This window comes from Elephas maximus, chromosome 22 (genome assembly GCF_024166365.1).
Source record: "Elephas maximus indicus isolate mEleMax1 chromosome 22, mEleMax1 primary haplotype, whole genome shotgun sequence".
Classification (NCBI taxonomy): domain Eukaryota; kingdom Metazoa; phylum Chordata; class Mammalia; order Proboscidea; family Elephantidae; genus Elephas; species Elephas maximus.
The window spans coordinates 15,640,588-15,657,151 of record NC_064840.1 but is presented as its reverse complement, the minus strand read 5'-3'; the positions used below and the strand labels follow the sequence as shown (position 1 = coordinate 15,657,151).

At 44.3% G+C, this 16,564-nt stretch overlaps 1 protein-coding gene across 2 annotated transcripts in view; it reads left to right on the top strand.

Annotated features, from left to right (window-relative positions):
• The first annotated feature begins 1,859 nt into the window (after positions 1 to 1,859).
• Positions 1,860 to 16,564, top strand: part of VSIG10 (V-set and immunoglobulin domain containing 10) — a 49,288-nt gene continuing 34,583 nt past the window's right edge. Inside the window, exons 1-2 of one of the 2 annotated variants that reach the window (XM_049865554.1) lie at positions 1,860 to 2,434; positions 10,485 to 10,763. In XM_049865554.1, the coding sequence (XP_049721511.1) occupies positions 2,356 to 2,434; positions 10,485 to 10,763 (358 nt within the window). In that variant the 5' untranslated portion in view covers positions 1,860 to 2,355. The remainder of the gene's footprint in view (positions 2,435 to 10,484; positions 10,764 to 16,564) is intronic. The other variant, XM_049865555.1, reaches the window with a different exon arrangement.

Here is a 16,564-nt window from a genome sequence, read left to right as displayed (position 1 = left end):
CCCAGACCCAGTGCCGTCAAGTATAGTGCTGGAAAATGAGTCCCTTAGGTTGGAACACACTCAAAACACACAGTAGCTGCCAAGAGTGGACTCAAGCATACGAGTGATCATGAAGATGGTGTAGGATTGGGCAGTGTTACGTTTTGTTGTACATGGGGTCGCCATGAATCAGAGCTGACTCAATGAACTAACAACAACAGGCACCATAAGAGTCACAGAAAGTTCCAGGTCTATACCCTCGGCTGAAAATTTGCCAATTATTGATCTTATTTACATCCTGTTTACATCCAGCGGGAAACCCTGGTAGCCTAGTGGTTAAGTGCTAACGGCTGCTAACCAAAGGGTTGGCAGTTCGAATCCGCCAGGCGCTCCTTGGAAACTCTGTGGGGCAGTTCAACTCTGTCCTGTAGGGTCGCTATAGGGTAGCTACAAGTCAGAATTGACTGGATGGCACTAGGTTTGGTTTTTTTTTTTGGTACATCCAGAAAAAAAAAAAAAAAGAATGAGGATGTCAAATGTTTACCATACAGCCAAGGGTCTGCAATATCGATACCAAGTCACTTTCATTCGTATTCAGCAAGCACGTATTGAGTGCCAACTAGGTGCCAGGTACTGGGCATACAGTGGGGAACCGGAAGGACAGACAAGGCCTCAGATAGAATTTACCTTCGATCACAGGGTAAAAGAGGAAAAGCAAGAACTAAAGAGAGAAAGAGGAAACTCTATCAAAAGCTGACCAGAGGGTTAAAATACGGAGCACCAAGAGCCAAGGCAAAGAGGAGAAGAAGAACCATGTGGGTTTTTTTCATGGCTTCAAAAAAAAATTTTGTTTTTTTAATTTTTTTCATTCATCAGGAGAAACACATTTTTAAAATTGGTTTCACATGTTGGGGAAAGAAATATTTGAATAAGGGGTGAGAGAAGGAATAATTTTCTTAATAGCAATTTTTACTTTTTTCCCCAACATTTTATGATGGAAAATTTCAAACATACAGAAAAGTTGAAAGAATGTTATAGTGAATACCTATACACATAACCACCTCCTAGAATCTACAACTAATATTTTACTGTATTAATTGCATTTTGGAAATTTCTCATAGGGCTGTTTCCAGCGTCAGTCGGGTCTTTCTGAGGATACCATACTCGAGAGTTCCTTCCATAGGACTGAGGAATGGGATGGGGGCGCGGCAGGAAACACGAATTCTAGCCTGTGATCACAGCTCTGTAGGAGAACAAAAAAAGGGGGGAGGGAGGGAAATCTGAGAAACAGGTCCGCTGGCCGCTTGGCCATGCCTCTCACTGTGCTGTTAATACAAGAATGGGAGTCTTGTGGCTGTGTTTGGCTGAAAGGTCTAAGGGATTGTTTTTCACCTGTTCTTGTCCTGCTTTAAGGTAGTCCTGGTGGCGCAGTGGTTAAGAGTTCGGCTGGTAACCAAAAGGTCGGCAGTTCGAATCCACCATCTGCTCCTTGGAAATCCTATGGGGCAGTTCTACTCTGTCCTATAGGGTCGCTATGAGTCGGAATCGACTCGACAGCAACGGGTTTTGTCCTGCTTTCGTTCTGCGAAGGGTAAAAAAGGCAGCGATGGCGGCCTGGGCGTCCGCCGTGCGCCCAGGAAAACAAATGAGAATCCCTAGAACAGCTGAGCTGGGGAGGCGAGGGGGATCCCTGAATTCTGCATCTTGGCAGCCGGCCCCTCCAGCTCCGGGCGCTCCTCCCCCGGCTCCGCCGGGTTCTGCAGCCAGAGCGCCGGCCGGGACGGAGGACGCAGTCCTGCGGCAGCTGCGGGGCTCGGTCCGGCCCAGCTGTCTCCGCGGCTCCAGACTGCTGTCCCAGGCCGAGCTGGAGAGCGCCCGGCCGCAGGCAGCGGATTGGGCCTGGGGAGGGCCCAGCCACCGCGCTCCTCCCCGCGCCGGGCCGGACTGGGCTCCGCACGCCGGGGCGCGCGTCCTCTGCATAAAGCCCTCCTCTCCAGCCAAGGTAGAGGAAGTTGGGCTCCCGCCTGGATGGGAGGCGGGAGGGAGCCTCGCTCCTGTTGTTTTTCCGCGAGCGGGAGCGAGCAGGCGGGCCGAGGGGGCGGGGGCGCCCTCGCAGCCCCGGCCCGGGCGCTCCGGAGAGAGACCCCTCGCCCGGGGGGAAGCCCAGTGCAGCTGACACCCGAGGCTCCCCAGACTCGGACTTCGGGCGCACCCCAAGCATCCTTCCTGGGAGCTGCGGAAAGTGGGGCAACTCTACCGTTTCGAGGACCTGGGAGGAGCTCTTGGTACCCGAGGGGCCAGAGCCCCGGGGGGCGCACACCCAGCCCTGCCCTAGCCTGTGCTTCCTGAGGGGCCCCTGCCGGAATCTGGGGCGAGATGGCCGCAGGCAGCCGGGTGCCCGAGCCTCGGATCTTCCTGTGCCTCGGGGCGCTCCTGGCCCGCTGGATCGCCGCAGGTAAGGGGTCGGGATCTGGAGGGAAAAGTTGGGCTTCCCAGGCGACAGTGGGGAGGGGGGAGCGGAGGACCGATTTCCCTCCGACTCCGCCCCATCCAGTTGTGGCCGCAGCCCCAAAGCCGCAGCGGGAAGGTCTTGGGTTTCCTGCCGGCAGCCTGGCCCGCTCTGCGGGAAGGAATTTTTCCTGGGCGCTTGGTGGAGAGCGAGGTAACCTCGCCACCCTAGGGTGGACAGCCGGCGAAGCTGCAAAGGGCCTGCGGATAGGTGATGGAGAAAATGAAGAGACACAAGTGTGGGGCGAGAAGTGTTTTTTTTTTTTTTTAAATCGTCGGATGTAAATTAGCCTTCTGGTTTTACCTGCTGCGCTGGTGCTCAAATTCCTGGCTTCCTCTTTATTTTTTTCCTCACTCTGCTTTACACCTGTAACCTGTGGATTTCACTACACACCGGCAAGCCCATATAGGGGGCTAGCTCACTGAAAGCTGTTCTTTTCTTCACTATTTTCTTTCTTTTTTTAAAAAAAAACTTTTTTTTTTTTTTGCAATCATTTCGTACTTATATATATATAAAAAAAAAAAACTCCCCTCACTCTTGAAATGATTGGATGAAGGTCTTAAATGTTTCATTTATACTCTTACATATTACAAAAAAAGAAATAGAGTGTGGCTTACAAAAACGGGTAGAATGTAGAAGATTGGAGAAGTGCTTTTTAATTGAATTCACCAGCTCATGTATGTCTGGGGTCCCTGGGTGGTGCGAAGGGTTTGGGGATTGAGTCCACCCAGAGTTGCCTAAACCTTATGGAGCACAGTTCTACTCTGACACACATGGGGTTGTCATGAGTGGGAGCTGACTCTGTGACATCTGGTGGTCATGCATGTCAGCTGTGTGCAGGGCAGTCGGACAAGCAATGAAGGCACTGGGTGGTAGAAAACCAAGATGGAGCTAGGAGGCAGGTAGCCTGCCAGGATGCATGCAGAGTGCTGGCTTCTGTGTTGTTACCCAGTCCAGCACACCCAGCTGGCCTCTTCTGGTGGAAGTGGGTTGTAAATTGCACCCTGAGCTTCCTAGCAGCAGGTGCCAAAAGTTCCTAACTGTTAGGCTTTCACAGGTTTTTATTTTGTTGTTTTTAGCCACTACTTAAAAATAGTACATTTTCCCATAACCTAGGTTTCCAGTTTATCTGGAAAAATCGGAAGGTCCGGCAATGCAAGGGCTGCTTTCTTACCTGGAACTAAGCAGTGGTCACCACCTTTTATCTAGGACCTATGAACCCAGGTTTGGTATAGTACCCACCTCTTCCTACATTGTATTACCCAAACCCTGTCCTTCTTCCCTCATGGACATTACCTGCTGGCCCCTCCAGACATTTGACTTAGCAAACACTGTGCTGGGACTGGGGAGGAGAAAGGATAGTTTTCTGTTGACCTCCTGCAGAAGCTGAAGGTGGTTGTCAAGGAAAGGCGTATTTCTTTCTCCCCAGGTGTCTACAGTGTTTCCTAAACTGTAGACATCAGGGGCCTCCGGACACCAGAACCCTGGGGAAAATCATCATGCTGGAATGAACCAGGTGTCAAGTAGACTTCTGCTCACCACCCAGGGAAGCTTCCTCCACTGGGATACTTAGTCGTTTAGGTGCCCAAGCCTGGTTTACCTCTATGTATTGTGCCAGGGGACTTCCTGAGCTTGGAGTATTTTTTTTTTTTTTTTAATTTTTATTGTGCTTTAAGTGAAAGTTTACATATCAAGTCAGTCTCTCATACAAAAATTTATATACACCTTGCTATATACTCCTAGTTGCTCTCCCCCTAATGAGACAGCACACTCCTTCTCTCCACTCTGTTTTCGTGTCCGTTCAGCCAGCTTCTAACCCTCTCTGCCCTCTCTTCTCCCCTCCAGACAGGAGCTGCCCACATAGTCTCATGTGTCTACTTGATCCGAGAAGCTCACTCCTCACCAGTATCGTTTCCTGTCCCATAGTCCAGTCCAATCCCTGTCTGAAGAATTGGCTTTGGGAATGGTTCCTGTCTTGGGCTAACAGAAGGTCTGGGGACCATGACCTCCAAGGTCCTTCTAGTCTCAGTCAGACCATTAAGTCTGGTCTTTTTACTAGAATTTGAGGTCTGCATCCTGCTGCTTTCCTGCTCCCTTAGGGGTTCTCTGATGTGTTCCCTGTCAGGGCAGTCATCGGTTGTACCTGGGCACCATCTAGTTCTTCTGGTGTCAGGCTGACGTAGTCTCTGGTTTATGTGGCCCTTTCTTTCTTTCTCTTGGGCTCGTAATTACCTTGTGCCTTTGGTGTTCTTCATTCTCCTTTGCTCCAGGTGGGTCGAGACGAATTGATGCATCTTAGATGGCTGCTTGCTAGCATTTAAGACCCCAGATGCCACTCTCCAAAGTGGGATGCAGAATGTTTTCTTAATAGATTTTATTATGCCAGTTGACCTAGATGTCCCCCGAAACCAACCCCCCACCCCTGCTACGCTGGCCTTTGAAGTGTTCACTTTATTCAGGAAATTTCTTTGCTTTTGGTTTAGTCCAGTTTTGCTGACCTCTGAGCTTCGAGTATTTTTGTTGCTTATTGTTCAAGTTGGGAGTTGTCTTGGGCGCAAAGTGTCTTTCTCCTGCTACTTAGTTCTAAACAAAGTTGTTTCTCCACTTGTCACAACAAATTGTAAAGCCCGGTCATCCTTTGGAAAAGTTGCTCGGAAAAACATAAATGTTTGGATATAATCCTAACTCTGCAAATGGTAACACAAGGGCAGCATTAGAAGATGGCCCTTAATTCCATATTCTGAATTTAAGTTTGGGGGACATCAGGGTACTCTCTAGACACCAGATGGACAACTTCTAGTGGCACAAACTTACTACAGTTTATCATTTTATCTTGTCACCGTTGTGTGGGAGACCAGAGTAAACCCCTGTGGCCTGCACACGAGAAACCTGAGTGACAATCACAGTTCTGTGAGTGGCTTGCATGGGACTTTAAGTAAATCTCTTAAGTTTCTCGAACCTCAATTTTCAACTGTAAAATGAGGGGGTATAAGATTGTCAGGAATGGACCTAGCGTACCAGCAAGGACTTCCTGTTCTCTGTCCGTGTCAGACATCACTGATGATGACTATGTTCTCCCTTTGAGCCCAGACTCAAGCTCAGTCTTAAACCCAGCCCTCCAGGCAGCCAGATCTCTGGACTAGTTGACCTCTAAGGTTACTTTCAGCTTCAGTAGTTAAAAAGAATAGAGTGAGCAAAGTCAGGAGGAAAAATGAAATGCTTTAAAATGATTTCTTTTGTGATTTTATCATTCTATTCTTTGGAGGGGAAGACAATGTGAGCTCAAGTTCCAAGACCAAAGTGTCACTAAGGCTTTTCCGAGCTGCCATTCCTTTATTCTTTTGCTGAGGAGTCAAGGGAGGGGGCAGGTCTGCTGGTCTCCTGAACACACATTAAATTTGTAACTCTGCAGTTCATGGTCTTTTCTTCAATGGGGATTACCACCTGAGAACTTGAGTTCCCAGGCCTAATCATTCAAAAATAGTCCTCACCTTTTTTTTGTTGTTGCTGTTTCAAGTGGTTGTTCAAAAGCATTTCTTCCTAATTAGGAATTTCTAGCATTAGGTGGCATTCTCAGCCTTTCAGCAAATGACTCCCAATTTTTTTGCCATCTTGGCCTGGCTGTAAAGTCTTTGGGAATGATGTGACCAAGATGGCAAGACTCAGAAGTTCCCGTGGACCCAGGCCGGCTTCAGATTTTTCAAGGAGAGCTCCTTCTAGCCAGATCAGAGGCCAAATGCAGATAACTGTTGTTTTCCTTTTTATAAACAGAGGAGGGATTCCCAGAGACAAGTGGCAGTTGAGTTATTTTTATAACAGCTTTATTGAGATAAGAATTTTCATATCACAGCATTCGCACTTTAAGGTGTATTTTCCAGTAGTTTTTGGTGTATTCACAAAATTCTGCAACCATTACCACTAATTAATTCTAGAACATTTTTATCACTCTTAAAAGAAGCTGCATATCCTTCAGCAGCCATCCCTCCCCGACCCCTAGCTCTGGACAACTGCTAATCTATTTTCTATCTATTTTTTTTTTAGCATTTCATATAAATGGGATCATATAATATGTGGTCTTTTATGACTGACTTCTTTCACATCATAATGTTTTCAAAGTTCATCCATGTTGTAGCATGTATCAGTTTTTTCATTACTTTTTAATTGATGAATAATATTCCATTACATGACTACCTATATTTGTTTATTATTCATCACTTGATGGACATTTTGATTGTTTCCATTTTTCTGGCTATGGTGAATAATTCTGCTGTGTGCATTCATTTACAAGTCTTTGAGTGAGCATATGATTTTTTGAAAGTAATTTTTATTGTGCTTTAAGTGAAAGTTTACAAATCAAGTCAGTCTGTCACACAAAAACCCATATACACCTTGCTACACACTCCCGATTACTCTCCCCTTAATGAGACAGCCCGCTCTCTCCCTCCACTCTCTCTTTTCGCGTCCATTTCGCCAGCTTCTAACCGCCTCCACCCTCTCATCTCCCCTCCAGGCAGGAGATGCCAACATAGTCTCAAGTGTCCACCTGATCCAAGAAGCTCACTCCTTACCAGTATCCCTCTCCAACCCATTGTCCAGTCCAAGAGCATATGATTTTACTTCTTTTGGTACATACCTAGGAGAGGAATTTCCGGGTCATCTGAAAACTCTATGTTTAACATTTTGAGGAATTGCCACACTCTTTACCAAAGCAGCTGCACCATTTTGTATTCCCACAAGCAACTTTGTAATGGTTCCAATTTTTCCACATCCTCACCAACACTTGTTATTATGTCTTTTTTATTTTAGCCACCCTAGTGGGTGTGGAGTGGTATCTCATGGTGGTTTTGATTTTCATTTCTCTAATGATAATGTTGAACATCATTTCCTGTGCTTATTGGCCATTTATGTATCTTTTTCGGAGAAATATCTATTTAAATCCTTTGCCCATTTTAAATTGTGTTATTTATCTTTTTATTGTTGAACTGTAAGAGTTTTTTAATGTATTCTGGATACAAGTCTTTTGTCAGATATATGGTTGGCAAATATTTTTCCCATCCTGTGGGTTGTCTTTTCACTTTCTTGATGGTGTTCTTTAAAGCACAGAAGTTTTTAGTTTTGATAAAGTCCAATTTATTTGTTTTTTCTTTTGTTGCTTGTGGCTTTTGGCATCATATCTAAAAAAAACGTTGTCTAACCCAGGGTCACAAAGATTTACTCCTTTGTTTTCTTCCCAGAGTTTTATAGTTTTAGCTCTTACATTTAGGTCTTTGACCCATTTTGAGTTAATTTTTACATATGGTGTGAGGTAAGGGTTCAACCTCATTCTTTTGCGTGTGGTTATCCAGTTGTCCCAGCACCATTTATTGAAGGCAGCCTATTGTTTAATGAAGTATCATCTTACACAAACCCCAGTGTTTTCACATACTCTGAAAATGTCTGATATGGTGAAAAGAGCACTGAATAGAGAATAGCAGGAGCTCTAGATTCCAATCCCACCCTGCTACCTTCTCTTGAGCTAACCTCTTTCCTTCTTTTGGCCAGATTTTCTCATTTATTGAATGTGACAGCATGAATCAGACTTCTAACAGATTCTGCCGATTATTTCTGTCCCTGTGATCTCTCTGTAGTTGGGCGTTGATGGGAAGGGTACTGGAAAATTGTGATACTTCCCAGCAAAGTGAGCTGCATTTGTGTCTTGTTACCTGATGATAGTCATGCTGGATTGGTTGCCTTAGCACTGTCAGCCTTCAGCATGTCATAAAACAATCAGTCCAGCCTACTCTGATATGCTCATGAGAGCTTAAGATAGTCCTCCTGGACCAGTGGCTCTGAAACTTTAGCCTGCATCAGAGTCCCCAAGAGGGCTGATTAAAATAGATTGCTGCCCTGCCGGCCCCCTCCTCCCAGAGTTTCTGGTTTACTGGACCTAAGCTGGGATCTGAGAATTTGCTCTTCTAATAAATTACTAGGCAGTGCTGCTGCTGCTGGTCCAAGGACCACACTTTGTCAACCTCTGGATTTCAGGTCTCTTCCTTCTAGGCTTTTGAACATTCTATTCCCTCTGCCTGGGAACCTCACCCCTCACCTTTAGTTGGATAAATTCTACTTGTCTGTCGTAACAATGTTTGTCTTAAAAGTTTGTTTTGTCTGATATTAGTATAGCCACTCCAGCTCTCTTTTGGTTACTGTTTGCAAGTTATACAGTCAGCCTTCTGTGTCCGTGTGTTCCACACTCTCGGATTCAACCAACCTGGATCTAAAATGTTCCAAAAAAATTTTTTTTCTTGTCGTTATTCCCTAAACAATATAGTATATCAACTATTTATATAATGTTTACATTATATTAGGTATTATAAGTAATCTAGAGGTGATTTAAAGTATAAAGAAGGATATGTGCAGGTTATATGTGAATACTACACGGTTTTATATAAGGGACTTGAGTGTCTGTGGATTTTGGTATCCACAGGGGTCCTGGAACCTATCCCCCAGGATACCAAGGAACAAGTGTATCTTTTTCTCATCCTTTTACTTTCAACCTGATTGTGTCTTTGTATCTGTTGTAGGTAGCTAATAGTTTGATCACGTTTTTTTAATCCATTCCACAAACCTTGCCCTTTGACTGGACAGTTTAATCCATTTACATTTAATGTAATTACTGATAAGGTAGGATTTATGCCTGCCATTTTGCTATTTGTTTTCTATATGTGTTCTTTTTTTGTTCCTGTATTCCTGCTTTACTGCCTTCTTTTATGTTAGGTATTTTCTAGTGTACTATTTTAACTCCTTGTGATTTCTTTTACTAATTCCTAGTAGCCCATCAGATTTCAGTGTGTCTTCCCTGACATTCACCCAGCTGGGCTAGGAGCCCCTTCTTTGAGGCCTTATCATGGTATTTATCACTCTGCACTGTAATTGCCAATTTAATCCCTGGAATCCTCTGTTTTGTCTTCCTTTGGATCTCCAGTACCGGTCCCAGAGTGGGTGCTTGGTGAGTACTGTGAGCCAGCTCCTGCCTGGAGCTGCTGAGATAGCTTTAACTCCAGAGTCACTTGGACCTGGGATGGAAAGGCAAAGCAGCAGGAACGTGGGAACAAAGCTGAAGCCCACTCCCGTCCACCCCTCTGGACTTCTGGGCAAATAGAACTACTTGGCTTCTATATCAGTTATTTGTGGCTACAGTAATGCTGCATAACCAACAAACAGAAAGTAGCAATGGGTGCTTACTGCTCAGGGTTCTGGGGTGGTCGATTAGATGGCTCTGCTGGTCTTGCCTGGACTCACGACCATGTGTTGGAATTGACTGACTGGCTGGAAGGCAATCTAGAATGGCCTCAACTGGAATGATTTGGACAACTCAGGTCTTCATCATGTGACTTTCATCCTCCCCCAGGTCCTAACCTGGGCATGTCCTCCTCATGCTGATGACAGAAGGCAAGAGTGAGCAAGCCCGATTATACAAGCTCCTTTTAAGCCTCTGCTTGCATCACATTTGCCAGCAGCTCATTGATCAAAGCCAGCCAGGAGGAAAGTGAGCCCAGGGTCAGAATAGGAGGGCCCTGCAAAGTGATAGCGGGAGAGGGGAATGATTGAGGCTATGTTTGTAATCTTGCTCAAATTAATTAAAGTCAAGTAGTAGCCTCTAGGAGTACCTGAGTGGTGCAGTTAACATGCTCAGCTGCTAACTGAAAGGTAGGATGTTTGAGTCTACCTAGTGGTGTCTTGGAAGAAAAGTCTGGCAGTCTACTTCCAAAAAATCAGCCATTGAAAACCCTATGGAGCACAGTTCTACTCTGACATATGTAGGGTTGCCATGAGTTGGAATAAACTTGACAGCAACTCATCCTGGCCAATAATCCTGACAGAAGAGCTTTTGTGTGTTAACACATCTTAAAAACACATGCTTGCTTTTTTTTTTTTTAAGATCCTAAGAACTATTTCTTGATCTCTTATTTGGAGATCAAGAAAAGTAGTAACAGCCCGATGTTTCCTTGTACAGAAATGGAAGTTGTCATCGGAGAAGTCCATGAGAACGTTACTCTGCAGTGTGGCAACATCTCGGGGCCCAGGGGCCTGGTGACTTGGTACCGGAATGACTCGGAGCCTGTCTTCCTCCTGTCCTCAAATTCCAGCCTCCCGCCAGCCGACCCGCGCTTCTCTCTGGTGAACGCCAGCTCCCTGCACATCGAGGGGCTAAGCTGGCAGGAAGAAGGAAACTACACCTGCCAGGAGGTCCTGAACGAGACTCGATGGTTCCCAGTGTGCCTGCAGGTGGCCAGTAAGTGGAGTGGGCAGGGACCAGGGCTCAGAACCTTGAAGAGGAGGAGGATATGGTCAGGAACATGGGCTTTGGAGTCAGATAGCCTGGGCTTCATTCTTGTCTCTGCCACTTGCAAGCTGAACAACATCTCACACCTGCATTTCCTCACCTATAAAATGTGCATGAAATGAATTCTTGTCTCATAGAGTTGTTGTGAAGAATAGCTACCAGCATAAAGTGCTTTAAAAGTCTTCTGGTATATTCGTTATATTCGTTAGCTATTATCTTTAGCTCCTCATTGGTAACATTCTTGTTAATATCATCTTTATTATGTGACAGAGTCAAGGAATAACGTAATCAACTGAGACTGCCTGAGTTCCAGTTCTAGGGCTATTGCTTAGTTAGTTCTGTGCCACCTTACGTAAGTAGCTTAATATCTCTGAGCTTCATTTCTCCTTATCTCTTAAATGGGAGCAATACATTGCATACCTTGTCAGGTATAGGGCTTTTGTGCTGTAGTGCTAAGTACAGTTTTGGGATTAAGTACTTTGACTACTGTTCTTTCTTAAAACAGTCTGTCGTGTCTGTTGATATATAGGTATGAATTTAGAGCAGAAGAGCAAACTATGGCTTATAGACTGTATCTGGCCTGCTACCTGTTTTTCTACCAACCTACAGATTTTTTTTACTTTTCTTTTTCTAAATTTTATTTATTCTGTTGTTGAGAATATACACAGCAAAACATACATCAGTTCAACAGTTTCTATATGTACAGTTTAGTGACATTTTTACAAGTCTTCACATTCTTCCAGTTGTGCAAATATTTTTTACTTTTTTAAACAGTTTAAAAAATCAAAAGTAATAAAGATTACTATTTTTTGACACGTGAAAATTATATGAAATTGAAATTTCAGTGTCCATAGATAAACTTTTTTTTTTCCATAGTCACATTTTTTTTTTTTTTATATTGTGCTTTAGGTGAAAGTTTACAGCTCAAGTTAATTTCTCATACAAAAACTTATGCACATATTGTTTTGTGACATTAGCTGCAGTCTCCACAATGTGACAGCACACTCCCCTTTTCCACCCCGGGTTCCCCGTGTCCATTCAACCAGTTCTTGTCCCTTCCTGCCTTCTCACCCTGCCTGTGGACAGGAGCAGTCCGTTTGGGCTCATGTATCCTTACATGTATTATTTTTTGTTTTAGGGTCCAGTCTAATGTTTGTCTGAAGAGTGCGCTTCAAGACGGTTTCAGTTCTGGGTTAACAGAGCATCCAGGGAGCGTAGTTCTGGTGGTTCCCACAGATAGTTTTATTGGAACACAGCCACACTCATTCATTTACATATTGTCTGTGACTGCTTTCATGCTACAATTCAGAGTCGAGTGCTTAAAATATTTACTAGCTGACCCTTTACAGAGACAGTTTGCTGACCCTGGTTTAGAGGATGCCTGTGTTCATACCTAGGGTGTATAGTGGTAGAAACACCTGTGTGATCATTTTCCTGAATAGTTTACTCATTCCTATATTCAACATATGAATATAGGAATGAGTAAATGGTTAAGTGCTTGGCTACTAACTTAAAGGTTGGTGGTTTGCATTCACCCAGAGGTGCCTTGGAAGAAAGGCCTGGTGATCTGCTTCCAAAAAATCAGTTATTGAAAACCCTGTGGAGCACAGTTCCACTCTGACACACATGGGGTTGCCATGAGTTGGAATTAACTCCGTGGCAACAGATTTGGTTTTTATTCAACACATGTTTACTGAGAGCTTGTTGTATGCCAGGCACTGGAACACAGGATGAAGAAGGCAGACAAGGTCTCTGCTTTCATGGAGCTGACATTCTATTAGGGGAAGACAGACAATAAACAAGTAAACACATAAGTTGATATCAGTGACAGTCTATGCAGAGCCTTGACATCGGTGATGTGATTCTTTGAAATACTTTAAATTGGGGGATCAGAGAAGAGTTTTGGAGTTAGGGACAGTTAAGCAGAATGATATGTAGGAGCCAGTCTCGCAAAGATAAGAGGAGAGAGAGAGTGTTCTCGTTAGAACAAACAACTAGCGCACAGCGGAATGAATGTAGTGTATTCACGGATGGGGAGGAGGCGGGTGTGTGGGAACTTGGTGAGTGAGAAGGAAGGGGGTGCGAGATATGGGAGGCTGGGCCAGACCATGTGGGGCTGGGTGGGACTGGCAAGGAGTTGGGATTTTATTCTAGGTGCAGGAGAAACTAGGTACCGAGCTTCCAACAGGGGTATGGCATCATTTGAATTACACGTGGAGAATATATGTTTGTGGCCTTAAGAGGGGCTGACAAAATAAAAATAGGGAAACCAAGATGTTGGTGGCCAGATCCAAGACGTTGTGGCCAGAACCAAGATGGCAGCAGCGTTCTTGGGGAAAATGCACAGACTCAGAAAATATTTTGGAGACAGACCAATGGGACTTGCAGGTGGGTTGGATGTGGGGGTGAAGGAAGGAGGAGCCTTAAAAACACGCTTAGATTTTTGGATTATCTGTAAGGTTTCCACCAACTCTCAAGCGTATGGAATCCGTGAGCGCAGTGTTTCCGCGCCTGGAGATGCCATGGATGAATTGCTGAAAGGCCAGTAATGAATGTGGGTGTTTTAAAAAATGCCACGAATCTTGGCGCAGCTCTGTGTGTTTCCTGCTGTGAGCCCACGGGTAAGTCCACTTCAGCTGCTGAGTAGTGATGAATATTTCCTTCATTTCAGTCTTGGCAGTAAATATTTTCTGTTTAGACCACAGAGGAGCTTTTCGCTTTTTTAATCATTACTCTCTCCGGTTTCTGACAACTTGACTGACCCTGATTTATTAATCATTGGCCGAGTTTATTGGAGGAAGGGTTAGTTTCATTATGGTTCTGTAGGAAAATAAGTGCTAGGCATGTTACAATGAAAGTAAAAGTATCAATCAAATGGTCCTTTGTTCTGAGGGGAAGTCCTGTGCTTTTCTGAGTTACTGTGGCATGATTCTTTTTATGGACACTTTCTTCATTTGGAAAGATAAGGTATCCCCAAATGGTGTAGGACTTGTTTATGAAAACGGGTTGCAGACAGCTCTGGTTTCACGTACACAAGAACCACCCAGGATCTCATTCCTTGCTCCCATCCCAAAAGGGCCCTGGGCAAACCCCAGAGCCTCCTAAGCATAAGATAGCCTCTTGCACCTTAGTGGCCTATAGGGAGGGCTTGGTGGCTTGGCAGCCCAGATTGGAATACAGTCCTCATTTTTACGTACAAGATTTGGGAATATGGATAAGGTTTGATTCAATGTATTTCTGGGAGGTGGGTGGTATTGCTGAGTTGACTGAGAGCTTACACTTTGCGGTCAGGCTGCTTGGGTTCAAATCCAGATCCCATTGGCTGTTTAGGGGTTCACTTGCACTCCTTTACTTAGTTTTATCTGTGAACTCAGGGGTAATGGCTAAATACAGTTTTGAACTTGGGTAAAATTCTAGACATAGTCAGCAGGATTTGAACCTGTATGGGCAAACCCCAGTAGATTTCTAGTCCATCGCCTTAACCTCTTGGCCATGACTACGACCACGAAGAAGAATTGATGCATTTGAATTATGGTGTTGGTGAAGAATATTGAATATACTGTAGACTGCCAGAAGAATGAACGAATCTGTCTTGAAAGAAGTACAGCCAGAATGCTCCTTAGACACGAGGATGGTGAGACTTCATCTCACGTACTTTGGACATGTTACCAGGAGATACCAGTCCCTGGAGAAGGACATCGTGCTTGGAGTCAGAGAAAAAGAGGAAGACCCTCACTGAGATGAATTGACACAGTGACTACAACAATAGGCTCAAACATAGCAAGGATTGTGAAGATGGTGCAGGACTGGGCAGTGTTTTGTTCTGTTGCCCGTGGGGTCATTATGAGTTGGAACTGACTCAACAGCCCCAACAACAACAACAATCACAGGTTTGCTGTACCCACTAATGAGACAAATACACTCAGCTCTCAGCAAGGAATAGGTCCGTAGTACACAGTTGGTACATGTAAGCTCGAGCCATTGGTTAAGCAGGCGATGGGATTTCTGTGGGAAAAAAATGCATCTCAGAGTTCTCCGCCATCAGTTTATGTCTGAGCCTTTCGAGCAGGGACTTCCTCGTGAATCAGGGACTGTGTGTGTCCAGATCTTTGCTTTTCCCATCATTTTGCTGACTTAGTTGATAACTTGGTCACATGTTCTTCTTATCTTGAGAAAAGTTTAGAAACATTGTAGTGTGGCCTTGGAAGCTAAAGAGAGGAAAGAATTCTAAAATGTGACAAGTTATTATCTTGAAGCAACTCGGAATGTGTGAATGGTACTGAGATTCTGTGGAAACACAAAGCTGGCTTTACAGTACCGGCAGGTGGTTTGCTCCTTATTACCGGGATCCCTGTGTACTCATCAGTGGACATTTGGTGCCTCTGCCTTGTGGGGAGTCAGGTTTTTTTATAGGCCTGGAGTGATTTAACTTGCCCGGAATAAGCACCACACCATGATTTCATCAATCATACCACAATGAAAGAGTCTGTACTGTTACTCGTTAATGGTTAAGTTGTCTTGAGTCTTGCAACTGGCATTGGGACTGCTGCTCTAGGAGAACAGAACCCTCCCCTACTACCCCGGTTCAGAGGAGTTTAGAGCTGCTGCAGTATTTATTTCATCAATTTACCCATCCTCTCCTTCCAGAATGTTTCTTAAAAACAAACATGATGAGACGTTGATTCACTTTCCTTGCACATGTCATCAGGAAAGAACAGTTGCAGGACAAAGTGCTCACACAAAGAAATGATGAAGTAAAAGCTGAACAGAAGATTTCAAAGGATGGCTCGAGAGGACAAAGAAAAGTATTATAATGAAATGTGCAGAGACCTGGAGTTAGGAAACCAAAAGAGAAGAACACACTTGGTGTTTCTCAAACTGAAAGAACTGAAGAAAAAATTCAGACCTCGAGTTGCAGTGTTAAGGATTCTATAGGCAAACTGTTGAATGATGCAGGGAGAATCAAAAGAAGATGGAAGGAATACACAGAATCACTATACCATAAAGAATTGGTCAGCATTCAGCCATTTCAGGAGGTAGCATATGATCAAGAACCAGTGGTATTGCAGGAAGAAATCCAAGCTGCACTGACACTATTGGCGAAAACAAGGCTCCAGGAATTGACAGAATACCAACTGAGGTGTTTCAACAAACAGATGCAATGCTGGAAGTGCTCAGTCGTCTATGTCAAGAAATTTGGAAGACAGCTACCTGGTCAACCGACTGGAAGAGATCCATATTTGTGCCCATTCCAAAGAAAGGTGATCCAAAAGAATGTGGAAATTATCGAACAATATCATTAATATCACATGCGAGTAAAATTTTGCTGAAGATATTTCAAAAATGGTTGCAGCAGTACATCGACAGGGAATTGCCAGAAATTCAAGAGGGATTCAGAAGAGGCCGTGGAACAAGGGATATCATTGCTAATGTCAGATGAATCTTGGCTGAAAACAGAGAATACCAGAAAGATGTTTACCTGCATTTTATTGACTTCACAAAGACATTTGACTGTGTGGATCATAACAAATTATGGCTAACATTGCAAAGAATGGGAATTCCAGAACAGTGAATTTTTCTCATACGAAATCTGTACATAGACTAAGAGGCAGTCGTTCAGACAGAACAAGGGGGTACTGCATATTTTCAAGTCAGGAAAGGTATGTGTCTGGGTTGTATCCTTTCACCGTACTTATACAATCTGTATGCTAAGCAAATAATCCGAGAAACTGGACTATATGAAAAAGAAT